Source organism: Polyergus mexicanus, unplaced genomic scaffold (genome assembly GCF_030449975.1).
Source record: "Polyergus mexicanus isolate NDT 795.1 unplaced genomic scaffold, iyPolMexi1.0 SCAF_22, whole genome shotgun sequence".
In the NCBI taxonomy this organism is placed as follows: Eukaryota; Metazoa; Arthropoda; class Insecta; order Hymenoptera; family Formicidae; genus Polyergus; species Polyergus mexicanus.
The window spans coordinates 1,324,460-1,349,978 of record NW_027223342.1 but is presented as its reverse complement, the minus strand read 5'-3'; the positions used below and the strand labels follow the sequence as shown (position 1 = coordinate 1,349,978).

The window sequence follows — 25,519 nt, the reverse complement described above, 5'->3', positions numbered from 1 at the left end:
CGCGCACGGCTCTGCTGATTTGGCGGCCAGAAATGTGGGACTGCGAAAGTTGTCGCTTCTCAGACTTTTTCTTGTCTATCTAACTACGTCGATCACGTGACCATATGTACTATCCGTTCTGAAACCATTATTATAACTTGATATGCAGTTTTTTAAGATACACTTTACCATTTTTCATATTTATTTTAATTCTCTGCTTTTTAACATTTTCAACCATCTAGCATAGAAATAAATATTTGCGTGGTATTAAAGATCGCGTGTGATTTGGTGTGATTGCGTGCAGGACGATGTTTTCAGTCATGGTAGTTCACGGTAAAAAGAGAGTTTTGAAAAGCTGCAGCTATCCTTTAGTGGCCGGAGTAGTAGTGGTGGGGGGATAGCCGTGCACGTTCCATTTTATGGTGTATAGTTCAGTGCATATACATTATCAATTAACTGACATTTGTAACAAATATATTGTTGAAAAATGATTAAAGAAACATTGAACGAATACTTGGAAATTTTGGCTGGCCATGTTTTTGATAATGATAAGCTGGTAATTATATTGGGAACACGTTCATATATAATGCTTATCTATATTTTGTATATAAATGTAATTAATGCATAATTAATATTTTTAGGTCACTTATAAATGGCTAAGTAATGAGTTACACGTTCATGTGAATATAGCAAAACAGATTTTATGGGAATTCTACCAAAAATATAAAAACAACAATATTGAATGCACATATTTATTAATAGGCTTTTTAAAGGATAATGAAATGCGTGTAGAGATAGTAAAAGAATCTACTTTGTTGAAGGCTAAAGAAAAGTTTAATAAAATCCTTTCGGAGCATCTCTACAGTGTTCACAAACCCCTTGCGGATTTGGAATTACTTGCTACTTCTGGTCCTGGAAATATAAATTACAGTGCAATAAAATGTGATGCCTGTAAAGAGAGAAGTGATGAGGAAATGCAGCTGTTACGTTGGGGTACAGCTGCAAAGAAAATTACATTGGAAAATTCAACGCCTGCAGATTTTGTAAATCCATCAAAGGTAGAAAAGAATTCCATAACAGCGAAGAAAAATGGATTTAATAATTTGTTTGGTATGACTGGAAAGCCAAAGAATTCAGAAAAAATAAAATCCTTTCAAGAACAGAATAAATGCTCAACAAAGGAAGATAAAAACTTTTTAAAGGAAACAAAATTGACAAAGAAGAAGGAAGATTCAATGGAAGAAAATGAAGCTTTAAGGAAGGAAGCTAAACAATTAACAGAAAATGAAAAACATTTTGTGAAAAATGATAAAGATTCTGTACAGAATGATAAAAATTCTTCTAAGAATAAAGTTTCTATGGAGAAGAATAAAGACTCTGTCAATTCTATCACTAAAAAAGTGTCTCCAAAGAGCACTTCTGTAAATTCAGAAAGCTTGGATAATTTTTTTGGAAAACTTGCATCCCCTTCAAAGCCTACAGAGATGATATTAACAGAAAAGAAAAACGATAATGCCAAAAAGGGAGAAGTTACAGAAAAAAGGAAAGCTAAAAAAAAGGAGAATTTACGTGGAAAAAAGCGTAATAGAAGCAAAGAAACAGAAGAAACTGCCAAGAAACGGAAGAGAATTGTTGTCCAGAGTGATTCTAGCGATTCAGATATACAGAGTGACATGGAGATGGAAGAATCAGTTCCTGAATCCTCAGAGCCTGAAGTTGTTGCAAGATCCAAAAGTCCTTCTCCAGCAAAAGTAAAATGTGAAAATGGCAAAAGAAAGGTGCTAAAATTAGTCAATAAGACTTATAAGAAAGGGGAATATTTTGTGACAAAGAAAGAACATATTTATGTAAGCTGTTCTGAGGACGAAGAGGAGAAAAAAGAGGAAGAAAGGAAGAGGGAGGTGAAGAAAATAGAAGCAAAGATGGAGAAAGTGAAGAAAAAGCAATCCACGTTGACAGATTTTTTTAAGAAGTCTTAGATTTATATCTTAATTTTGAAAGTTCAATTAATTCATAAATATTTGTTTATTCTATATTTTTATAAATTATTTATTAAGATATAGATGATTGAATTAAACAATAAATATTATATACAACATTAATAACAATAAATGATATTTAATATTAATATTTTTGTGTAATGCAATATTGAAAAATTTTTTTAATTCATATTTGACTATCATTAAGCGCTTGCTAATTTATTGTTTAGGAACTAGTTGATTTATCAATTATTATTCTAAAAATTTTGTTTAAAATTAATAACTAATTTTCAAATATTATTTAATAATAAAAAATTTTTAATATAAAAAATGTTGCAGTTTAATATTTTAGAAAATACCTTTAAAATGAGTGAAAAAAAATAATATAAAGGTATGTATAATATATCAAAGTTATTATATTAATTTGATTTGTTACAGAATATTTCACAAATCAATTAAATTTATCACACTTCATTTCTCGCAACAAGATGAGTAATACATTATCTGGTAAACGTACTTATCAGATATATTATCAGGATTGGTTATAGTAGTTGCTATAACTGAATAAGCAACCATTGATACTTAGTCTGAATGTGAAATTAAATCACGAATAATAAAATTACGAATCATAATGTTTAATTACTGTAATATCATTATGTTATTTCTTTTAATTGTGCGCAACAAATGTTTGTGTGACATATGCAAAACCTGTATATGTTCTACCTTAAGTGAGTCTAAAAAAAAGAGAAATCTATAAAGAGAAACAATAAAAATTAATAACTGATAAATAAAAGTGATATATAATAAAATTAAAAAATATATATTATATTATTTCTACCAATCATAAATATTAATTATGTCTTTATGTAATAATATAAATATTATCATGTCTTTCAAAAGAGAAGATAATGTACTATAAAAAGAACTATAATAAATAAATAATAGTAAATAAAATTAATAATTAGTAAACTATGTATACACCTTTAATCTATTATTAATTATAAATATTTTATGATATATATCTGTTCTTATAGATACAGGAGCAATTATCGACTGCCATAACAAACACCTAGGAGTCAATGATGTCCTTAACTTCGATCTTTTTACGCTTGACCAGCATCAACCATTAAACAAACTTATTCTTTCAAAAAATAACATAGTACTTTTACCTATAAACGAACTAAAAAATCTGAAACATTTAAAAAAATTAGATCTGTCTCAAAATCAGTTGGATAATATACATTTAGATATCTTCAAGAATCTAAACGATCTCGAAGACTTAAATTACTCCCATAATCTATTATGGGGTTTTGATATTTCCATCCTAAACATAGACTCTTCCCTTTCCAAATTTAATTTAAGTCATAATCGGATTAATAGTATGGAAAGAAGCTCAGAAAACACAACAATCAAATTGAAAGTTCTCGATGTGTCTCACAACAATCTTACTAATCTGGTAGTATAGCAATTTTATTTAATTATGTCAGTAAAAATTATTTAAATTTGTTGAAGATAATTATATAATAATAAATTACATAAATAAAAATAGTTATATAATATGTAACTATTTTATAATATATCAATATACCAATCTCTTATTTGTTTCGTTTCACTACTTTATAGAATTTTCTTGATGGGTTACCACAGCTGAAATATTTAGATCTCTCCTTCAATAAATTGACTATTCTCCCAACCAAGTCACTGTTCTGCCTGCAGCATTTGAAGATACTTTACATCAACAACAATCATCTTCTCGATTTAAATCTCCAAAATTTTCCATTATCACTGCTGGAACTTTATGCAGGAAACAATTTTATCAACCACTTATTACTACAAAAATCATCAATTCGTATTTTAAACATTCAAAACAATCGCATTCCTGATATATCTAAAAATTTAACATTATTGGAAGGATTAAAAGATCTAAATATTAATAGAAATTCTTTGTCAGGATTTCCAGATGTTTTTCTGAAAGATTTGGAAATACTGGATTTATCCTTTAACAATCTAAGAATGATTCCAGAAACGGTTTCTATCAAGAATTTTCCAAATTTAAGAATTTTAAAAGTTAATAAAAATCGTCTAAAAGATATAAAAATCCGGTCTGAATTGAGATTGGAAAGGCTTGAAGTAAATTTTGTGGAGACGATTAAAGAGATTAGTAAAGAAGCATTTCTAATGCTGCGGGAGAAAGAGAATGATTGTATTAACATAACTATTTCAAGTAACAAGAAGTTGAGTACAATCGAGAAAAACGTTTTTCAACATATGAACATTTGTTTTGTAAGTACATTTTATAATTTGTTAGAAAAAATATATTTTTACATGTAATCCTTTTTCTTTATTTTTCAGCTAGATTTGAGCAATAATTGTTTTGCTCATTTGCCATCAGAATTATTTGATGTAAATGTGAATTATCTCATTAATTTGCAAGGTAATCCATTTATTTGCAATTGCTCATTGCAATGGATGTTAAATATAATAGTCCCAAAACTTTACTTGATGAAGCCTAGTCTGTTAGAAGATTTAAGGTAGTTACAATAATATTATTTCACAAATTATGAATAGATAAATATCAACTTATTTTGTGTATATTTTTATATATTATTAAATTAACTTAATAAGCAAATAAAATAATCTATTTATTTTTAAATTTATAAATTATAGATGTGCTGGTCCATCTCCATTAACTAATAAAAGAATGATTCATTGGTATAAATGGAAGGGAAAAGTTTTTTGCGATGATTTTTCGCATTTAGCAGAAAGAATGACTGTTAATATTGCAAGTATCTTTGACAAACAGGTTGTGACATTCGAAACCAGTCCCGGAATGATAGCTGCTCTGGCCACGGCGATCACCTTGCTTGCAATTTTAACGATAATCGGTATTCTGCTGACTCAAAGAATGATCGCGAAAAAAAGACGAATTAATCGTAAATTTTAGTAAATAGATAAAGTATCAACTCAATCGTAGATTTGTAGATAGAATAAATCATGCAACTTGTGACAACTCAATAATTCAGTAACCAATTAAAATATCGAAAAAACCTGCTGATGATAAGATCAAAGATAAGAAAAGATGCACATTATTTGTGTTCATTATATACATATCTTTTTCAAATAAAATTTTTTAAAAGTCTCAAGAGATTTGGGTCTTTTATTAAAAATAATATTTAAATCGTTAGTTGAATCTTCGATTTTCTTTATTTTATTGGATCTTTATTTTCTTATAAAAACATGAAGACTGTCATTGTGGGAAAACATAAAAGATATTATTACTTCCATATAATTTAGTGCAGTTTATATATTCTTGTGTAAATTAGCTGTCATAATCTCTAATCCCTTCTTATCTTTTTATTATAGCACTTATTGTAACGGGAACCACACAGTTTGCAATAATATATAATAATAATTAGTAAATATAGAAATATTAAGAATTTTACTTTTACGATTACACATGCTTTGGTAAAGTTATAAAATTTTGTTTATTTTAATAAATAAGTTTAACGATAGATAGCTTTTTGTTTAACAGTTTTAAATCATATTTTCAAAGATATTTACATTTTATTTTTGATTCACACATTTCCATTGTAAAAAAGTTTCTTCAAAGTTTATAATTACATAAATTTTCTTTTATATGCACTAATTAATATTTTTTTAATCACTAATTAATATAAATGATCATAATTAAATTAAATCGATTATTCAAATTGATTTGTATTTACAAAAAATTAAATTATTTAGTCTAATTCAATTTAATTATAACTTATTTGGATGCAAGGGTAATTATTAATTTCTTCATTGAGTCATAAGATCGATTTCTTTGTGGCTATAATGTACGAGAAGAAGACGTTCATGAAATTTCGATTTGATAAAGTCAATTCTCCCATGTTTATAACACATGAAAATGATTCTTATGTCTGAAATTGTAATAATAGGCGCACTTAATTAGTATCATCATTAGATATCATCGATTTGCCAATGACTAGACATCACTCTTGGAGGGGGATTTTCCCTGAGTTCAGTCAGAAAAGTGCAAATGTTTTGATAGTAATTCGGCTGGTACCAGGTTTCGTTATGTGTGCCACCTACGACTGGAAGTATACGTTTGCACGTACTTCGACAATTCTTGTAGAGATCCTGCATCATGCGAGGTGGTACCAACGTATCTGCCAAACCGGAAATGAACAGAGTGGGCACTGTGACTGCGCGAACTTTCAGGATAGACAAATACTGTAATAAAAAGTACGAAAATATAAGAGAGAATATGAGAATATATTGTGCAAAAAATATGTGTGTATGTGGGTCATAAATCATATTTATTATTTTAAAAATTATATGTGAAAAAAATTTAATAAATTATTATATTTTTGATAGCAACAAGTAAATTAAAGAATGACAATATAATATAATAATATTACTTTTATAAGTCACAAATATCGAGAACAAAGTTGTGCTACTTTTTAATAAATAATATGCTATATTTTTCTTAAAAAGAGCCCGTAATTTGCAGAAAATCGAAATAACCATGTATAAAATAATATTTTAAAAAATTGGAAATTTTATATCTTTTCACCTTGTTTTTATATACAAAAAGTGGCAGATATTGTAGAAATTTTGATCCGACAAATAAGGTGGCCATATCTGGAATACTAGTGAAGGTGTTTTCGAGTATAAGGCACCAAATTCTCTGCGAATTTTCTTCTTTTGTGGCTAAATCGATTGCTACCGCTCCGCCTATCAAAAAAATAGTGATTAAAAAATGAATATTGGTTGAAATAATAAAATAAAACCTGTTTTCTTACCTAGTGATCTACCAAATACTATAATTTCATTAGTATTAATATCCGTTCTGCTGTATAGATAATCTATCCCTGCTCGGGCATCCATGTAAAGACCCTCTTCTGACGGGGAACCCTGCGACAGGCCATATCCTCGGTATTCTAACATTAGAATATTACACTGGATATTATGATACAGTCCCACTATGTTTTGCAACCTAGAAAAAAATAAATATATTTTATACATTATATTTTTTTTTTATAAATTTTAATATACAATTTTTCTTACTAATAATATAATATTTTCTTTCTTATAAATAATAATAATTTCTTACTAATAATGTACATAATTCCATTATTTTTTACATAATACGATTGTATAGATACAATCAAAATAAAGAGCATTTCTGACAATTTATTATAATTAATAAAATTTCTAAAAATACTTTAATCATTATTGTTGTAATATATTTAACTTATTTCTAATATGTATGTATAACAAAAATAGAACAATATTAAAATAAAACAATAAATACTGCATACCGATGGCCCATATTGCCAGCATTGCCATGAAGAAACAATAGTGTAGGTGCTTTTCTCATTCTATCTTCTGGTTGGGAAACAAAGAACATATGTAGCATTGTACCATCTGCAGCTCTGGTATACACACTTTGGTATGGTAAATTAAATATTGAAGGAGCTGGCACGTAAACTCTGGAATGAGATGGCAGTTCTGGATGATAAAGAAGTTGATCTTCTCTGTGGTAGAGTATTCCTGTAATAATATAAAAATATTACAGATATGAAAATAGAGAACCTTAATATAAAATCGTTCAGTTAATAAAAATACTTCTATGAATTAATAAAATAATAATAATAAAGGATTTTGTCAGAAAATAATACTTTCTATAACAAGAAAGATACAAACCAGTCGTGGCAAAGCACAGCAAGAAGAAAGCTAAAATTCCACCATATAACCAATATAAAAGGAAGCAGACAAGGATATAAACTCCACTAAAAGCCCAACACTTCATGGCGACGCTACCCAAAAGTCTCATTGGTCTACTGCGAGTTAAACGTATTCTGAAGGACATTATTCCTATGTTTTGTCTAATTTGACAAAGCTCTGCGTTATCTGAATAGTCCAACTGTTTGCAATAAATAAATTTGTCTTGGTTTAAAGACAGCCATGATCCATTAAATCAATCACTGGAATTCTTTACACTCCTGTAGAAAATTCACATTTTAATAACAATACATTATTATAAATTTTATAAGGTATCTTTATGTGCTAATTAAATTTTTGTTCTTAAATAGGAGGCAACGAATAAGAATCGTCAAAAAATTATAAAATCTTTCGATAAAAAGTTAATTATAATTTTCTTATCTACAGATTACATATGATACGAATAAAAAAATCGATATTAAATTAATAAAATTGATTATATACGATTTTTTTTGATCGATTTATAACTTAGATCAGCTTATAGATAAAAATAAAAGAAAATTACATGAATTGTGTAAATTAGAGGAAGTCAATTATACATATCATAACCTAATCTAATCTATAAGACGATAGTGACAGTTGAATCACCGGCCATACAAAGTTGGACGACCTAATTAATGGAATTTTTATGATAAAAGCTAAAACGTAAGGATTCATAAAATGACGATTGCTCCAATCACGATTGTTATCATTATACCTTAAACATCGAGCATTAATTTAATCTTTCATGCGCTAAATTATGCACATAAATCTAGATTAGTTTATACGTATATCTGCTTCACTTTTTAATTCATCGAATGCGCGCGCCATTTAGCGTAATTTTCCCGAACTAGGGTGCGTTCAAAAATCCTACTCGTAGGGTAGAACAGCATTGAATTGACCAATAGGAACAAAGAAATCTTCATCTCTTTTATCCTGATTGGTCAATTAAACGCTATTTTACCCATCGGTGTCTTGGCTTTCGAAGAGGATGTAAAGAAAGTGCGGAAAGTGTAGAAGATACAAGTGCCGATCGTAAGACAGAACATAGGCGCGTAGGCTGTCGTGTATGCGAATCGCCGATCGCCGGTGCACTTGTGTTTCGATAGTCGTCACGTTGGGACGTACATGTACGGAATAATCTCGCACAGCTCATCCGCAGAGGAACGTACGCAATGACGGAGATAGTGGTGGCCAACGATGAGGAGCAATTACTCTCGCGGATCTCTAATCTTGTCGCTCGCGCCGCCGATGACGCAATTTCACGTGATGATCGGATCTTTCGATTCGGAGTATCAGGTGATAAGTGATCCCCTACAATTGTTACAGTCCTATTTTCTATCTTCTATTTTTCTTATCATTGCACACTATTTAGCTCAACAAAATTTCCCTATGTATAATTCCCGCGTTCTATAATTCTATAAGTATATATATATATATATATATATATATATATATATTAGGTTTTTTTAATTTTATCAAGGTCAAATTTTCGTATTGTCACGGTTCACGAAAATGAATCTTTTGGATGCAGAATTATATATTATTTCGTTAAATTCACAATTAAACGAAATACTAAATAATCAACAGAACGAAACATATTTTTCGTAAAATTGATTTTTACATGTCTCTGACATGAGAAATCGTGCTTTAACAAACTTATACCGCGATTTCAATCTTGCTCTTCTCTTTTTTTTCCAAGTTAAGTTTTACACTTTCTACACTCAATATGAAATTAACATGCAATCGAGACATTAGCTTTGTCATCATATCAGTAAAAAAAAAAAATATCTGTTTTTATTTTGATATCTATATGTATAATGAAAATTGAATATATATTTCTTATATTTATTAGTGTATTTCTATGTTTGAAAAAATTTTATTCAAGATTTAAGAAACTGAGACTTTTATTTTATTATGATATGAATCAATTAATCAATTAATGAAAGAGAACGAATGTTAAAGAAATATGTGTAAAATATAAATATATATAGAGAGAAATGTATAAATATAAATACGTAGAAATTGTAAACTATATATTACATTTACATAATTTCAAAGTTTTATCTCATACACATACATACTATCCATACAGATACGATAAATTAATGGATTATAAAAATTATTTAACAATTTGTGTTTCGGCTTTTATTGTGTATTAAGAAATATAAATATTAAACATTTCTGCGAATTTTATATTTTCATATGAACTTACATCTTACATATAGAAGATTTTTAATGAAAATGTAGAGTGTATAGCTAAGAAAAAAATACACTCATTGATTAAAGATTAAATGATAGATGATTGTTGATCATGTTCAATCATTCCATGTGCCTGGGATTAATTAATCGATTTGACAATAGTATTATGCCATAATATAATGATCCATGAGACAAGGTACATATTTATGGCGCAGCAAATGTATGCAGATATATAATATATATTCGATGGAATTTTCCGAAATTTTATAGGTTAAATAGCTTATAGGTGTCTCAAAAATATGTATGCATAGGCATAGATATATATAAGAAATGTTTCAAAAAAATATCGACCAGAATTGCCGCTTTAATTAAATATACTTTATTGTATAGAAATTATATATTGAAAAGTTTATACCAACTATGTCTTAAAAATATATGTCATAGGAGATAAAAGAATAGTTTAGATAAATATATATAATTAGATTTTTAGAACATTAATTTAAATTTTCAATTTTATTAAAAAGTTAGGCGGAAGAGAAGGTGCGAAAAGATGATTATATATAGATGATACAAAAAATTAATAAATTATTTTTAATTAATGACTAATTTTCTGTTATTATAGGTGGTTCAGTAGTGGAATTACTGGCCAAGTCTTTGCCTAACATCGCGACCGACTGGAGCAAGTGGCGCTTCTTTTTCTGCGATGAACGAGTGGTACCTCTAGAGAACTCTGATTCTAATTTTAGCCTCTATAAAAGTTGTCTCATTGGGAAAATACCTGTCATTGAGGAGCAATTCATAAAAATCGATTCAGAATTAACTGGTATGTGACCAACGATTTATTCTGTATTTCTATTGTATTGATAAGAAAAGTTCGAAAAATAAGGACTAAGCCTTAAAGACCAATCTGTATCAGAAATGCCTGTGACAAGATTGGATTATGCAGAAACTTCTTATTTTGATAGAGAAACTAGGAACCCTTGTATTATCAACTTATTGTTCTTATTTATCCGTTACCAAATCAGTCAAGTTTGTGATGTTTATGGATTAAATGAAGAAATTTATGAAATAAATGTGTATATGCTGTCTTTTGAAGAATTGATTATATACACTAGCAGCGATGTTTGACTCTTACTTTTTGAGCATTCTTTATAATAATTGATATATATATATATATATATATATATATATATATTTATTATATATAATTAAAAATATCTCATAATTATTATTTTATTTAATATTTTTTATATACTTGCAATTAGTTTACCTTTCATCATTTTCTCAATTTTCAATTTTATTTTCATTCACATCTATTGCACAATACATTTTATTTTTTGCTCGTTTTATATATTATCATACACATATATTTATAATTCTTTTATAAGTTATTGTTTGTTATTTATTTCTCATTTATTTATTTATATGTATTTGTAGTCGAGAATGCGGCGAGGGATTACATTAAAAAAATGGCCTTCTTCTTCCCGCCGGACAGATTACCGAGATTCGATTGTTTGCTATTGGGCCTGGGTCAGGACGGGCATACATGCTCGCTCTTTCCGGGTCATCGGGCTCTCGACGATGAGAACATGTGGGTCACATGGGAACTGAATGCGCCGAAACCACCACCTAGTAGGATCAGCCTTACCATGCCGGTCATTAATAACGCTCGCATGTGCATATTTATTGCTACCGGCGCCAGCAAGACCGAAATCGTCAAGGTAATTATTAAATTATTTAACTTATTTAAATTAATTAATGATTTAATCAACTTTAAATTTACCTTTACAATTTTGTACATTTTGAAAACGCGAGAATGAGAAGTATTTAATATTTTTAATTCAATACGTAATGGCAATTAATAATTAATAATAATAATAATAAATAATTGATAGAAATATGGAATCAAATATATTTAAAAAGATAAAAATTTTTATTTTAGAAATAGTAGTATATATGTATCTTATACTTCGCGGCCAACTTTTGAATGTACATTTGGGCCCATCTTTAGAATAAGAAAGAGAGTAAAAGACACAAGATAATATGCATATCCAACATTCTAAGATATGCATATCTCTGTTGTCACATGTGTTGTCAATGTGGCAAATATGAATAGTAGGAAAGCAACACAAGAGAGGGACAGTGGTAATTATTAGGGAACTTGGAAGTAATTAATATGTAAATTTCCTTTTTACTTGTACTGTCGAATCTTCTGGATATCTTATTTCCAGCCAGCTTCTTCATTTAATTTATAAACTTCTGTCTTGGATTTGGATATATAGTACTATAGTATCTCCTTGTCACCCTACTTTCTCTTTAATCTATATTTATTTAATTTGTCTCTCCAGGGGGATAAAGAGGGGTTATTATAAATCTCGAATCAAGATTATTTTTAAAAATCTTGGTATAGCACTAAATAAATTTCGTGCCCTGTGCACATATTCAGTTTCATAGAAAACTTATTTTTCTATGAAACTGATGCACTACCATCCGTGTTCTGACTCTTACTAGCCCGCGATTATTTGAAATTTGTGATGTCACACAGAGCCTAATTTCTTAAATTTGTTTATTTAAATTGATTATAAAATTATTTTTAAGAATTCTATATATTAGCATCTTCTTAGTTATCTGATTCTCCGTAAAATCCTTGCCTTCTGACTTGATTTTTCTTGTGCTGTTTTCTTACTATTCATATTTGCCACTTAATTCTTAGAACATATATAGTGGAAGGAAGGACATATCCCATTTGATCAAAATTATAGAATTGCGCATAATATAAATTGGGATTGAAAGTTGAACATATTCGTTTTCGGAATTTTAGTTTTATCTATATTAAATTACTTTTTTTATTGTTGTTCACAGAGGGTCTTGAAAGACAAAGAGGATTTGCCAGCTACAAGAGTGAATCCAATTGACGGCACTCTCTTTTGGCTGCTTGATCAAGAAGCAGGCAAGCTACTTAATTCAGACTGAAACGCGAAATTAGCCCAAAGTAAGACCATTACATAAGATTTGCATCAATTTTATAACATTCCATACCATATATTAAGATCGTCCTATAATTCTATTGTAAGCCTTTTTTTAGCTTGATATTTTAATACATGCTTTTTCACTTAATTTACTATTAATGTCGATAGAATGTTTGAATAAGCATGTGTTCCTACCAAAGGTATGTAAAAATAAGTCATAAAAAAATCAAATAAGCAACTTTTGACTGATATTGCTCAATAATATCGTTTATATAAAATGTGTAAACTTTATTGTAAATTAGTCTGCAGATTTGTAAAAAGACAAAAAGAATTTAATAAAAACAAAATTTGCATTTTCACATCAAAAAAAATAAGAGCATTCAATAATAAAAGTAGCGACTTTGTTAAAATATGTAATTTAATAACAAAAAAAATTGATTAAAATTTATTACACATAAATACATAACATAAAATACGAAGAAATTTAATCACAGATAGAAAACAAATTGTTTAATTATAAATATTTGATATATCATTTTATTTCATTAAATCATTGCGCTGTTTCTATTTTTTAGGGGGTGAGAGGGAGGAAAAAAATTTACTCCAAATGTCGCAAATTTTCAAACAAATAATTTTAATGTTACTTTTTTATTAATTCTTGTTTTATTTTTTATTAGTTCCGTAACATAAGATGAAACAAATTTAAAATTAAATTTAAAATTGAATTAAAATAAAATAATGCTTTTTTTATGTATAATTTATCGCTACCACTTTATCGCGTTATCCTTGAAAACAATTAAGATATTTATCGTGCGCGAGTTATCACTATTTTCCAAACATTCATCGATAAACAATGTGTACGTCCAACTGTGTACGTATTTATAATACATATAAATATATAATATACACAATAGGTTTCATGAGTTCACTAAATTATCTAGGGGAATGAACTAAAATTATAGCAATTCATGAATATATAATATAGTAAATTATAACGTGACGGCCGATGAAATCAAATTGACGTATCTACAAAGTACCAATAATCAAATAAAATCAAGATAAAAGGTAATGACTATATAATTTATAATAATGTATAACAATTGCGAAATTATGTAAAAAACACCATCTATTGAATTAATATTTCTCGTTTTTATAATATATATACATATATCTTTTTCCATCTATTATAGGATTTTTTCATCATGCTTCTATGAAAATCTCAAAATATGAAATTACATTTTTAGAATCCCATAGATGAATGTTATTTTGCAAAATCATACAAAATTTGTTTGTTACAAATTTTGTTTATTTCATAAAATATGTTACTTCAATGAATCAACTTATTTTACATAATTTTGCAATCATCACAATTTACAAGATCTCGATATAAACAAACCAAGCGAAAATTCAGTTTACAATCATATACATATCACAGTATCAATGTATAACTCGATCCTCCATTCTTGCAATTAAAACGAAATTCTTTAGTTCGATATTACATCGCTTTTACAAATGGTAGATATAAATTTTGTGTGGACATTAAAATCAGACAAGTAAAAAAGAGAGAAATTAGTGATCTGATAAAATAATAATCTGATACAGAAATAAATAAATAAAAAAAATTTAATTTAATTTAAAAAAATTAAGAAAATTAAATTCAATTAATATCATATTTTTACTTTTAAGGGCACTATACTATACACGGTTACCGATAAATTATAATAAATTTTATAATTATATATAAATAGATAATTATAATAATATATATATAATACACAGATTTTCTTTTTTTGTACTGACGAATGTTTCCATCGGTAAAATTCATTTTTATACTAAATAATAATCGAGAGCTGGCCTTTTCTCCTTCGATCACTATCACTTAAAACTTGCTATTTAGTATATTTGTTTACAAAAAGAAAAACAATACTTTTTTTACACGTGGAACACACTCTGCCTTGTACTTACTGTTTAAAATCAGATATTGTTGCATTATAGTATGACAGTAATTGCAGAAAAAAATTGGTGCGATTACGATGTTATATTATTTCACATTTATTTTTTGTATAATTAGTTCACAGTTATTTTTTGTATAATTTATTAATATTAAAATAGTAAAGTATATTTAAATTTTAATAAATCATAAAAAACTGCGAGATATATAGAACGCTCGATTTATCTAAGATACTTTTCGAGTTAGCAATAATAATAAATAAAGATCGCATTTTTTCTTTATCTTTTTTCTTCTTCGAGATAAAACGAACGAACATGCTTAATCAAACGGCCATATATTCGCCTGTCGATGATTATTTATGTCGAACAAAAAGAGAAGAGAGAGGGAGAGAGAAAGAAGGAAAAAGAGAGAATAAGTTAATTAATTAAATTAATCCTAGTATGCATATTCATCACGTCATGTTCACGCCCAATGCCTGCCGAAAATGCTCATATACTACATAGCTAATAGACACTGCAGGTGCAACCTACAAAAAAATACATATTTTAGTAAAAGAAAGTATAATTAAAAAATTTTTTTATTAACCTTCATTATTTCTGTATGTTAAACATGACAATTAGAATTTTATATTTTTTTGTGATAGGGAGACTAAATGCAACAAACTAATCAATCAGTGCGAAAACCAATCAATATTACAATCATAAATCGTCATTATTTCGAATTTTGATAGTTTACATTTTCTTAAAAGTGAATTATATAAATATGAAGAGTATAGCATTTATTTTGCAGAAAAATACAAAGGAAGAAATGTGTAATAAAATATATAAGATTGATTAAAAATAAATTCTAAGTTTTTTTTTATAGAGAATCTGATTATCTCGAAATAAAATTCAAATATTAAAAAGATCGGAGTTTATATATTAAGAACATATTTATTTTCAATAAAATTGCTTTCAGATAATCTTAAGGAAATGGAGAAAGTGCAAAAAATAAAGTTGTATCACAATACAACTCTAAAAAAATCTATTTGAAGTGAATAATTAAATTTGTGTGTATACAAATTTCAATATATTTTATAAATAACATTCTAAGTTTAATTTTAAAAAATCCATAAAATATATATAATTTATTTTAAGTTGATCATACCTTAAGAAAGTTGGGTGTGAGGCCGCGATACAGGCCGCGTATTCCTTCATGGTTCAGAATGTCTTTAAAAACACCCGTCATGGTATTGGGCGAACGATCTGGCGCAATTTCGGCTTGCAACCGCGTTCGTACCAATGCCAACGGATATGAACATACTTGGCCCGCTGTACTCGATGCTGTGCCACACAACAACAGTACCCAAAACGCCGGTTGTTCCTTCTTATCATGTGTACGTAGGTAACTATTTTTCAAGGTCTATGGATAAATAAATCGTGTACCATGCAACTTAATTCATCGATTCGACCTTGGAATATTTATCTTGACATCGACTCGAATTGTACCAATATTGAGTTAAATAATCGTATAAATATATATTTTGATTCCGCGTGCACGTTGCATAAATAATATTAATAACTACAACAGATATATTGTATAACGAAATCGAAAATATAATGTAAAGAATTTTTCAGTATTTTAACTTACTTCGTAGACAGCTAAATCGATGCCGGCATATGGAAGTATTCCTATCAAATTCGGTATGTAGCCTCTGTAGAAGGATTTTAAGCCACCTTGTTTATATATTTTTTTAGCCGCATCTACCATACCGTTAAACTCGCCCGTTTTTCGCAGTGCGAGTCTCGTTTTCAGTACCTGTAAAATTATTTGTTACATATCTTTATTCTCATTTCTCTCTTTAGAGTTTATTTCATACAAATGACTCTTCTCTCATTACATCTCATACATGTATATATTACATAACTTATACTCTTTTTGTATTTTTTTCACAATCTAATATAAACTAATATAATGTGATGACATAAGAGTCATAGTACATAACAAATTTACGTGGCTTCTCGCGTTTGACGTCATGATTCAACATAGCTGCAACGAGGATTCATAAGATAATGGGATGTACCTCGAGAGGGTAGATGGCCGATTGGCTGATACCGCCGGCCATTGAGCCAGCGCAAAATCTCTCATAGAGTCTGAGTTCACGCGCCTCGTTGTCCGCCTTGATAGCTCGCTTCACTTGCTCGTACGCCATAAACTTGAGTGCCGTCTCCGGGCCAATCTTGAGCACGTTAATGCCATTGCCACGCCATAAGCTGCTAATGCCACCCTCGCGCAACATGTACCTGAAGCAACTCATGATATTGCAGTGTCGTGTGCCGTGGACCTGCAAGGACGATCGGACGAGTCTCTCGTCGTATTAAAGCAAACTAGACAAATTTTTTCGCTCGCTCGCTCCACATGCTGCCATATAAGCGGATCGTTTTTTTTTTTTTTTTAATAACGTCTAATAAATAAGTATACAACATGTGAATCACAAATTTTTCAGAAATTATATGTGTAGTATATTAAAGTATATTAATAAAGTATATATATATATATATATATATATATATATAGTATATTAAAGTATATTAAAAATATATTTTATACATGTATAAAATATAAAATTTCAGAGAAATAATATTCGAGTATTTTTAACTTTGACCGTTATTAAAGCAATATAAATCAGATGAATATCAAATGAAAGCTCTTTGGCAGAAATCATAATCAGCAAATAGAACTTACCTGCAAGTAGACTTTGATGCGGTCAAGGGGAGCAGTGCAGGTACGTGATACTGCACCAGCTATCCCGCCGGATAATAAATGCCGCCACCACATCCCCGACACCATTTCGCCTTTTGTGAATTCTTCGGGGACGCCGATGTCCTCTCCAATGTCCATATACTATAAACAAAAAAGAAATATTCTACAATTACTGAGAGCAACCGAGAGATATTATCATACATCAGACTTATCAAAAAATTAATAAGTTAAAGATTATTCAAGCAATCTTTAATTAGATATTAAATAAAATATATATTATTACATACTATATAAAGCGGTATTTATACACATACACACTGAAACATGTTTGTGCAAATTTATTCGAATGAAACTGTTTCACAATCTGTGATAATACCGATTTATTGGTTCGTAAAGCATTAATAAAGATATAAGATTAATAAAACATACACTATTATAAGATATTAGTAACAAATATTTAAAATTAATATCTTACAATACACAGAATAATTAATATATATAATGAAATCTCATACAAATAATATTTAATAATAATTTAAGAATATTAAAAATATTAAAATCACGTATTGTAAAATATTAAAAAGTATTTACCACACTTTTAATCATTTATTGTTTTTCGTCTTTTGCACAAAATTACGCAATTTTCATTTTTCCGAGCTAAATTTTTTGTTTAGTAATATTCTCAAATGAGTAACTTTGGTCTTGAATGTAAACCGATGTGAATCGATCAAAATGATAAGATTATTGTCGCGATTAAATTTTCGGTTTTAAATCTCTCTTTCTTTAGGACATCCTGTATGTGGATCGCTTATCGTCTGCGATAAAATATCAAGTATTGCAGTATTATGTTTCGATGAAAGTAATCTATGTATAATACAATAGAGTTATTGTATTACAACACTAATGCGCGTTTGTGATTCCAAGCCTCGTATAAGTATTGAATCTGCGAACCAACATTCATAAAAAGAATGTTCAATTTGAATCTAAATAAGATGTATAAAGCCAACACCAGCTTTCAAACACTAGTTTTTGCGCAATAAGATACTTCAAGTACATTTCCTCTAATAGAAAATTTCATTTTTCATAACTAATTTCAATCTTTACTCAGATCCTTCTATCAACAATTTATCTCAAATTCAATTAATCACTGATCATAATCACAAAATTAATATTTTATGTTATAATTAATATTTTAATTTTATTTTTTATCTTCTTAAATTTTTTCAAGAAAAGCAACCTGAGATCCTCCCTTTATTTTATTTTTAATTAAATATTTGTAACATATAATTTTATTTACGTAAAAGTGTTAATATGCAAATTAGAGCAACATATTCATAAATATGAACATATATATTCGATATTATAGAAAATTATTTTTATTAATATATTGAATATATATAAAATAAATTCAAATAATTAATCTTATTGTTATAATTATTATTATTTAATAAACAAGAAGAATTAATTTTTCATTTGATATTATCGTACACAATATAAAAATGTTTAACTTTATATAAAATTCTCTCTCTCTCTCTCTCTCTCTCCAGAGAGAAATAAAAGTCAAGATTGATTGTGTTCGTCGCAATATCCACAATGTGTACTTTTGAACTTTGTATCATTCACATTTCGTTATATTTGTTTTCGCAAGCAAATTTGGATTCCGTTCAAATATTTGTCAGTTATATATATATATATATATATATATATATATATATATATATGATGTATATATTCTACTAATACTACATAACAAGAAGTGAAAGATTCCTTTTATTTAATTTTGTTTACATAATAAAGATATATATATAGTTGCAAAGACATATGTAATTTTGCGAAATATTTTTGTCTCTGGGAATTTCTCGCCAATTTCGCAAACATAACTCGTGACGTAATAATTTGCGAAATCACAATCTGTGATTCTGTTTGCAGGAAAATATAAAGAAATATTATTTTGCAATTTATTCAATACAGTAATATAATAAATGAGACATTACATATAAAAAGATGAATTGCGAATCGTCAAATAATAAGATTGTTCACGAACTGAAAAAATCTTCCCAGCATGTTCTCGACTGGGCGAAGGAGATTGACTGGGCCAAACAAAGTCTATAGGTACAATATCCAGGTCTATTCTTTTACAGTTACATTTATTGCGCTCAAAATAAAAGAAGTATATTGGAAGCAAGACAGAAAAAAATATATACAAGTCTCTCATTAAACGTATTTTCTTTGAATTATGAATCGTTTGATCACATTTGAAGCCGATTTATGATGATCGTTTATAATTCAAAAACTAGATGCTTCGATATTTTCAAAATATTTTTATATATTTTATAATATAGACTAACAATAAGATAATGATTAATTAAGAAATATTTGAAAATTCGAACACGCGAATAATTTTCATACCCATATAGTTACTACTGTTTTTCGGTTTACAAAGATATATTAAAAAGATAATTAGATAAAACTTAATCCTTAATTGATTTTTATTTTCATTTTTAAATATTTCGCATGATTTTTTTCAAAGCGTTATCCTGTCATAAGATTACTCGGAGGTCAGATGTGACCTAATAATCGGGGCACAGACGTTGTTTATCTTCCAGGACTGTCCCGGTGGCTCGTTGAAGACGAGATCAAGACAAAAATAAGAGCGAGTGAGATAAAATAACATTTTATAAAGTTAGTTATTTTGGCTTTCGGTATCAAATAAAGCTAAAGACTATTTTGTTTGAAAATAAATAGTGGTCTTATAACAGGAAAGCACTATAATTAAGACAAAATTTTTAAGACATCACAAAAGAAATAAAAATTCCTGAAATTCGCATTCCAAAATCACTTTCACTTTTGATTCTGACCATTTCGCCCATTTCAAACTTTCTTTTTCCATTTGGGATCATCTCAATTAGTAAATTTGGGTTCTGATTGGCTGTTTGTAACATACTCACCCGTTGTAAGAGCTCATGGTAACCCTGCAGAAATTCCTCGCATACTTGACACGTAGACAAGGTGCTATCATGTTGGAGAAATCTTGGCTTCTGTAGAGCATACATGCTACGATCGATCAGCTGTAATCGCGACTCACATGGTCGCGGACACGCTCGCATGAGATCTGCCGCACTGCTCGCTTACTCTGAAGTCAGTCGTATCTACGCATACGATAGTCTTTATATTTCTCTTAAATTTTTTAAATTATTTTTTCTTATCATTTTCTTCCTTTTATATTTCTTTTTCTTAGTTCCTTCTACTTTAGTTCCTTCTTTCTACTTTCGTTCTACTTTTTTCTAATTTTGTTTTCCTTTTTCTTCTTATTACTTTTTTTCTACTATTTTATCTTGCCTATTTTTCTTTCCTTCTTTTTTCTTCCTATTTCTTGAGAATTCTTTCGCGCGATTTTACTTTATTATATTGTCTATTTATATCTTTTATATTTTTTTCGTTTTATGTATAATTTATATTTTCTCTCTTGTTATTTTTTATAAATGGTATTTTTCGTTTCTTCTCCTTTTCTTGTAATTAATTTATATTCAGTAATATATATTTGCGCGTCACGTGGTATCACATAAATCACGCTCACTCTGCAAAGTCACATTCGCACACTGTGTAAAGTCTGTCGCACTCACACTGTGAAGTCTGCACTTTCGCGAACTTTCGAACTTTCTATACAGGGAAGAGTTTGCACTGATCGAGGTTAGACAAATTCTTAGGAATCTTTTCCGTTCTTTCTCCTCTATATCTTTAAATCCACCGATCCACCGCGTATCCACCGATTTCTATTAAATTATTTAGAGAAATCCAGCGATTCTAAAAATCACTAAAAGCGGTTTAGCAATTATAAAAATCGCCGGTACAGATGCTCATCTAACTAACATGTGCTCACTCATGTGGCCGAAGAAACTGTTTTGCTAACGGAAGAACAATCTCGAATGGTCTTTAACGGAGCGGGGAGGGAGGACGAGCCACGAACACACGATTCGAACGCTCGGAGTCCGATTGCGAGACTAATGAGAGAAGCGAGCGCGAGGAAAATCCGGATACGAAAATATCGCGCCCCTCCAAAACGGGGAATTTGCTTGCCCCCTTCCTGCATAACTGCTTGTTCTTTTTCTGATGTCACAGGGTACACACGTCATCGAGCAAAGATCCGTATAATGACGACCTGAGCAAAGTCAGCGATCGTTGCACGTTCCACAGCGCTAAGTTCACTCAAAATCTGATGAGAAGAGCATAGAGAAATTTTAATTGCATTTTTATATATTTTGTTTTTCGGCCACACATGTATAATTATACAGTAATGTTGCTATTTTCTTTCTTTCCTTCATTATTCAGTAATGATTCATTAAAATTAATATTAGGAATTTTTTTCAGTAATAATAAAATTAGTAATATTTAATAATATTAATAATAATAATAATAATAACAATAAATAATAATAAAGTTGTGCAGTTTTTTGAAAAACTTGAGCTTTTTATTTAAAAATTTCTTCTTTTTATTTAAGCATTTCTTGAATCACAAGGAATTTATGAAAAAATATTTACAAAAATCTATATTCAATCTCTAATAATTTTAATACTTCAATAAAAAATTTTACGAGTTGAAGTTGAGAATCACTAATATGATGTAACAATAGCTGACGTAATGTCGCGTAACATTTCGTCATGTACATATCGGAAATTTGTCATAATTTAAATGGATATTCGCTATGGCATGTTTTGCAATGTATCAGCATATACCAAGCATCAAAATATGTACATACATATACAGAATATATACAAACATACATACTCATACATATACATATATGTATTTAATAATTATGATTTTGTTTGTATATTTCCAAATAAATTTTTGTCAGTATGTAGATATCACATTCTTTCTTGTCAATATAAAACTTAAATTGTATAAAGTACTCACTGTGGTGTGATGCCAATATTCGATGATGTCGAGCAAGGTAGTGCTTGGTGCATAGAGGAGGAAGTCCCGCCATTCATCAAAACTGATTTTAAGACTTCCATCTTGGTCCATGCTGTTATATAAATAAATAATATTTCAATGTTTAAGTATATTAATATTATTTTTTTATAATACTATTTAATAGTAAATATTATTTAATGATTATTAAAAATATATGCTTAAAAAATTAGCAGCAAGTACTCTAATTTAATTATAATTTATAATGTATGTATTCATTAAATAACTATTAAAGAATAATTTTAAAAATTTAATGATATTATTTTTCTTATATATATTCTTTAACTGTATTTTAATATATATAATATATAATAGCATGTAATTTAATTTTAAAATGATAAATCTCGTAATATTTGTTAATAATGAGGGTTTATAATATTTTTCTTAACTGTTCGAAACTTTTGAATAACAAATAAAAAAATCAATTTGTCTTTCTGAAAACTATAAAACAAATGTATATATTACACAATAAATTGTATTTATAACATTAATTTAGAAAACTATTGATACATAATAGTTAGTTAATAATCATCAATAAGAAAATTACCGTTGCAATAATTTTGTTGCTTCCTCTCGCGCAATTTCTATCCCTAGGTCTTTAAAAGCTCTTATTAATTCTTCCAAATCTATTTTGCCTAAAAATAACAAAATATTAATAAAATTGTTTAATCATGTTTATAATTTTGATTATTATATACTATGAACAGAGAGGTATATAAGCTTTATAATTAATAATACTGTAGCTAATAATATATAATGCACTAATTATAAAATAAATTATTAATTAAACTATCTAAATATGTAAATATTTTGTGATTTTTTTTTAAATGTTTCAATTCTATATCTATACAATATTTCAGAAAATTGATCTTTAATTTATTAAATATTTACTTACCATCTTTATTTTTATCGAGATGAGAAAACTGCAATCGTAGATTCTTCTCATGTTCACGTACATAGTGTATGAATTCTGCCAAACTGATGTCGCCGCTTTTAGTACTGTCTGAGCTGGCCAGAAATTTCTACAAAGATAAGAAAATCATTCTTTAGACATATCCATTCTAATTTGTAGAAAATGCAGCTAAGAAAAACAATATATGAAAACCTATACGTATATTTAGGTTTACATTATATTTGCATTATATTATTCTTAATTAAATTTCAAATTATTTATTTTTAATATTTATAATATAACATTATCTTCTTTCATATTTCTTTAAAAGATACTTCAAATGGTACTATCTGTCTGATAGCTTAATTATAAAAGAATATATAATTCTTTTCATCCTTCTCTCTTTCTCTCTCTCTCTCTCTCTCTCTCTCTCTCTCTCTGTCTCATTTCAATATTCTACATAAGATTTAGTCTATTATAATTTTAATAAATAAATTTGATCAAAAAAATCTCTTACTGAAGATCTCCACTTTGTATCAATATAATGAGATAGCATTTAGAGCGATATTTTTAAATGTACAGTCGAATTTTCTATTCTTCTAATCTAGGTCAAATCTTCCTCTATGTCAAATCAGTTGTTTTCCTCTAAATTAAAACTCTCTTCTTTCATTATTTTCACATTACTCACATTTTCCATGTGACCATGTTGAGATTTTGAAGTACTGTATGTCGTGTATGTGCTTCTCTCTGCAGCTATATATAAACATATCTATATAAAGCTTTAGATTTGTTTCACAATCAATTGCACATTTCCGTGCACTTTCTCCTTTTACTCTTTTCAAATTCCGAATGCATCTTTTATTTTTAATGCAGAGAAATGCGTCTGATACTATAGAAATTCATTCTTATAGTTATATTTTTCACATCAACTTCTCTCTTTAATCTAATAATAGTAATTATAACAAATATTATAATTTAATAAATCTAAAGTCTCTATTCGTTTCATTTACATTTTTTCCTATTCTTTTTTCTTTTTCTCTCTTTCTTTATGTCTTTTTTCCTCTTTAACATGTATCTATTTTCATAGGCAGAAAGTATACATGTGTGTGTGTGGGCGCGCGCGCGCGACATAAGCTAAAGAAAGGGATTAGTTTAGAAGTTTAGATATTCATTTTACACACACAAACACACACGGCCGCGCGCATACATATACAATGTAAGCAAAAATAATATTCGTCACTAAAGTGTTCGAAAAAGTGACAAAGATTGAGAAAAATGAAACAGAAAAGATTATACATTATAATATAATATATTTAGTGCGCTCTCTCTCTCTCTCTCTCTCCCCCTCCCCCCCCCCTCTCTAAAAAAAAAAAAAAAAAAAAACAGAATTTCATTTCCATAAAAAACTTTCTCTTAATGGAAGAATATTATATATATTTCTTAAGCAACACACACACACACATGCATGTATACTATATTACGTGTACTACATATTCCATATAATATATAAATATATATAAAAAGAGTATATATATAAAAAGCATGTAGGAGAGATATGCGCAAATACCTGGGCATATTGCGTGTGTACGCCGACCTCGCGTAGCGCTCGGGACAAATCGAGCACGTCGATGCGACCGTTGCCGTCGAGATCGAGCGTCTGGAACAGCCGCTCCAGCCGTTCCTCGTCCTGGGCCGGCAGCTCGTGCAGGTAGTGCGCCGGCGGCGGCATCGCAACCACGCGCGCCGCCGGCGACGCGCTCACGCGCGCACCGCCGTTCCCCGGCATATTTACCTACGTACCTACTTACCTGATTACGCGCGACGCTACGCTACGCACTACGCAAAAACCAGATAAGACGAAGGGAAGCACCTCGCAATAGCGGAGCGAAGCCGTGCCGTGCCGCAAAGTGTATGTATGCGCGCGTATGGGTGTGTGCGTGCGAGAGAGCGTACATGCTACGGACATCGCGCGCACGCATCAACCGCACTGCTGCTGGAAGGTGCGCGCGCGCGCAATACGACGCCGACGCTGACAGTTCCTGCGATTGAGCGCCGTACTGTCAGAAAG

The 25,519-nt window shown here is 28.9% G+C and overlaps 5 protein-coding genes across 11 annotated transcripts; 3 read left to right on the top strand and 2 right to left on the bottom strand.

The window, feature by feature from the left end:
• The first annotated feature begins 312 nt into the window (after positions 1–312).
• Positions 313–2,184, top strand: LOC138942268 (DNA polymerase delta subunit 3). The gene is made up of 2 exons (XM_070312378.1): positions 313–535; positions 621–2,184. The coding sequence occupies exons 1-2, from the start codon at positions 467–469 to the stop codon at positions 1,956–1,958; spliced, it is 1,407 nt and encodes a 468-aa protein (XP_070168479.1). The 5' UTR covers positions 313–466; the 3' UTR covers positions 1,959–2,184.
• Positions 2,185–2,429: 245 nt separating this feature from the next.
• Positions 2,430–5,083, top strand: LOC138942331 (leucine-rich repeat-containing protein 40). Its single transcript, XM_070312485.1, has 5 exons — positions 2,430–2,686; positions 2,993–3,414; positions 3,582–4,241; positions 4,311–4,489; positions 4,626–5,083. Exons 1-5 carry the CDS (start codon positions 2,590–2,592, stop codon positions 4,900–4,902), a joined length of 1,635 nt encoding a protein of 544 aa, XP_070168586.1. The 5' UTR covers positions 2,430–2,589; the 3' UTR covers positions 4,903–5,083.
• Positions 5,084–5,205: 122 nt separating this feature from the next.
• Bem46 (abhydrolase domain containing 13-like protein Bem46) lies at positions 5,206–8,605 on the bottom strand. 2 transcript variants are annotated; one of them, XM_070312758.1, is made up of 6 exons: positions 8,443–8,605; positions 7,668–7,966; positions 7,283–7,514; positions 6,764–6,957; positions 6,535–6,695; positions 5,206–6,191 (listed from the first exon to the last, which is right to left on the bottom strand). In XM_070312758.1, the coding sequence occupies exons 2-6, from the start codon at positions 7,831–7,833 to the stop codon at positions 5,919–5,921; spliced, it is 1,026 nt and encodes a 341-aa protein (XP_070168859.1). In that variant the 5' UTR covers positions 7,834–7,966; positions 8,443–8,605; the 3' UTR covers positions 5,206–5,918. The 2 variants fall into 2 exon arrangements, with proteins under 2 accessions (XP_070168859.1, XP_070168858.1); XM_070312757.1 differs by lacking the exon at positions 8,443–8,605 and adding an exon at positions 8,251–8,408.
• A 131-nt stretch (positions 8,606–8,736) lies between these two features.
• On the top strand, positions 8,737–21,877 carry Pgls (6-phosphogluconolactonase). 3 transcript variants are annotated; one of them, XM_070312761.1, is made up of 5 exons: positions 8,737–9,023; positions 10,549–10,749; positions 11,364–11,647; positions 12,789–12,918; positions 21,708–21,877. In XM_070312761.1, exons 1-4 carry the CDS (start codon positions 8,900–8,902, stop codon positions 12,897–12,899), a joined length of 720 nt encoding a protein of 239 aa, XP_070168862.1. In that variant the 5' UTR covers positions 8,737–8,899; the 3' UTR covers positions 12,900–12,918; positions 21,708–21,877. The 3 variants fall into 3 exon arrangements, with proteins under 3 accessions (XP_070168862.1, XP_070168861.1, XP_070168860.1); XM_070312760.1 differs by lacking the exon at positions 21,708–21,877 and adding an exon at positions 13,012–13,224; XM_070312759.1 differs by lacking the exon at positions 21,708–21,877 and having other exon boundaries at positions 8,738–9,023; positions 12,789–13,005.
• Positions 13,528–25,498, bottom strand: Scamc (Short Calcium-binding Mitochondrial Carrier). 4 transcript variants are annotated; one of them, XM_070312755.1, is made up of 10 exons: positions 25,019–25,088; positions 24,140–24,204; positions 23,455–23,581; positions 23,107–23,194; positions 22,503–22,614; positions 17,571–17,729; positions 16,909–17,169; positions 16,476–16,643; positions 15,993–16,247; positions 13,528–15,372 (listed from the first exon to the last, which is right to left on the bottom strand). In XM_070312755.1, exons 2-10 carry the CDS (start codon positions 24,146–24,148, stop codon positions 15,298–15,300), a joined length of 1,254 nt encoding a protein of 417 aa, XP_070168856.1. In that variant the 5' UTR covers positions 24,149–24,204; positions 25,019–25,088; the 3' UTR covers positions 13,528–15,297. The 4 variants fall into 4 exon arrangements, with proteins under 4 accessions (XP_070168856.1, XP_070168854.1, XP_070168853.1 ...); XM_070312753.1 differs by lacking the exon at positions 25,019–25,088 and adding an exon at positions 25,405–25,432 and having other exon boundaries at positions 13,529–15,372; XM_070312752.1 differs by lacking the exon at positions 24,140–24,204 and having other exon boundaries at positions 13,529–15,372; positions 25,019–25,498.
• Between the last annotated feature and the right edge of the window lie 21 nt (positions 25,499–25,519).

Bases quoted from the DNA above. Each gene is read 5' to 3' on its own strand.
- LOC138942331 (XM_070312485.1), top strand. From the start codon at position 2,590: ATGTTTAATTACTGTAATATCATTATGTTATTTCTTTTAATTGTGCGC. The intron at 3,415-3,581 runs GTAGTATAGCAA...ACTACTTTATAG, and splicing joins ACAACAATCTTACTAATCTG to AATTTTCTTGATGGGTTACC. The intron at 4,242-4,310 runs GTAAGTACATTT...TTTATTTTTCAG, and splicing joins AACATATGAACATTTGTTTT to CTAGATTTGAGCAATAATTG.
- LOC138942268 (XM_070312378.1), top strand. From the start codon at position 467: ATGATTAAAGAAACATTGAACGAATACTTGGAAATTTTGGCTGGCCAT. The intron at 536-620 runs GTAATTATATTG...TAATATTTTTAG, and splicing joins TTTTTGATAATGATAAGCTG to GTCACTTATAAATGGCTAAG.
- Pgls (XM_070312761.1), top strand. From the start codon at position 8,900: ATGACGGAGATAGTGGTGGCCAACGATGAGGAGCAATTACTCTCGCGG. The intron at 9,024-10,548 runs GTGATAAGTGAT...CTGTTATTATAG, and splicing joins CTTTCGATTCGGAGTATCAG to GTGGTTCAGTAGTGGAATTA. The intron at 10,750-11,363 runs GTATGTGACCAA...ATGTATTTGTAG, and splicing joins AATCGATTCAGAATTAACTG to TCGAGAATGCGGCGAGGGAT.
- Bem46 (XM_070312758.1), bottom strand. From the start codon at position 7,833: ATGTCCTTCAGAATACGTTTAACTCGCAGTAGACCAATGAGACTTTTG. The intron at 6,958-7,282 runs GTATGCAGTATT...ATTTTTTTCTAG, and splicing joins GCTGGCAATATGGGCCATCG to GTTGCAAAACATAGTGGGAC. The intron at 6,696-6,763 runs GTAAGAAAACAG...TTTTTTTGATAG, and splicing joins AGTATTTGGTAGATCACTAG to GCGGAGCGGTAGCAATCGAT.
- Scamc (XM_070312752.1), bottom strand. From the start codon at position 25,237: ATGCCGGGGAACGGCGGTGCGCGCGTGAGCGCGTCGCCGGCGGCGCGC. The intron at 16,248-16,475 runs GTAAGTTAAAAT...ATTTATCCATAG, and splicing joins TCGATTTAGCTGTCTACGAA to ACCTTGAAAAATAGTTACCT. The intron at 15,373-15,992 runs GTATGATCAACT...ATTTTTTTGTAG, and splicing joins TCACACCCAACTTTCTTAAG to GTTGCACCTGCAGTGTCTAT.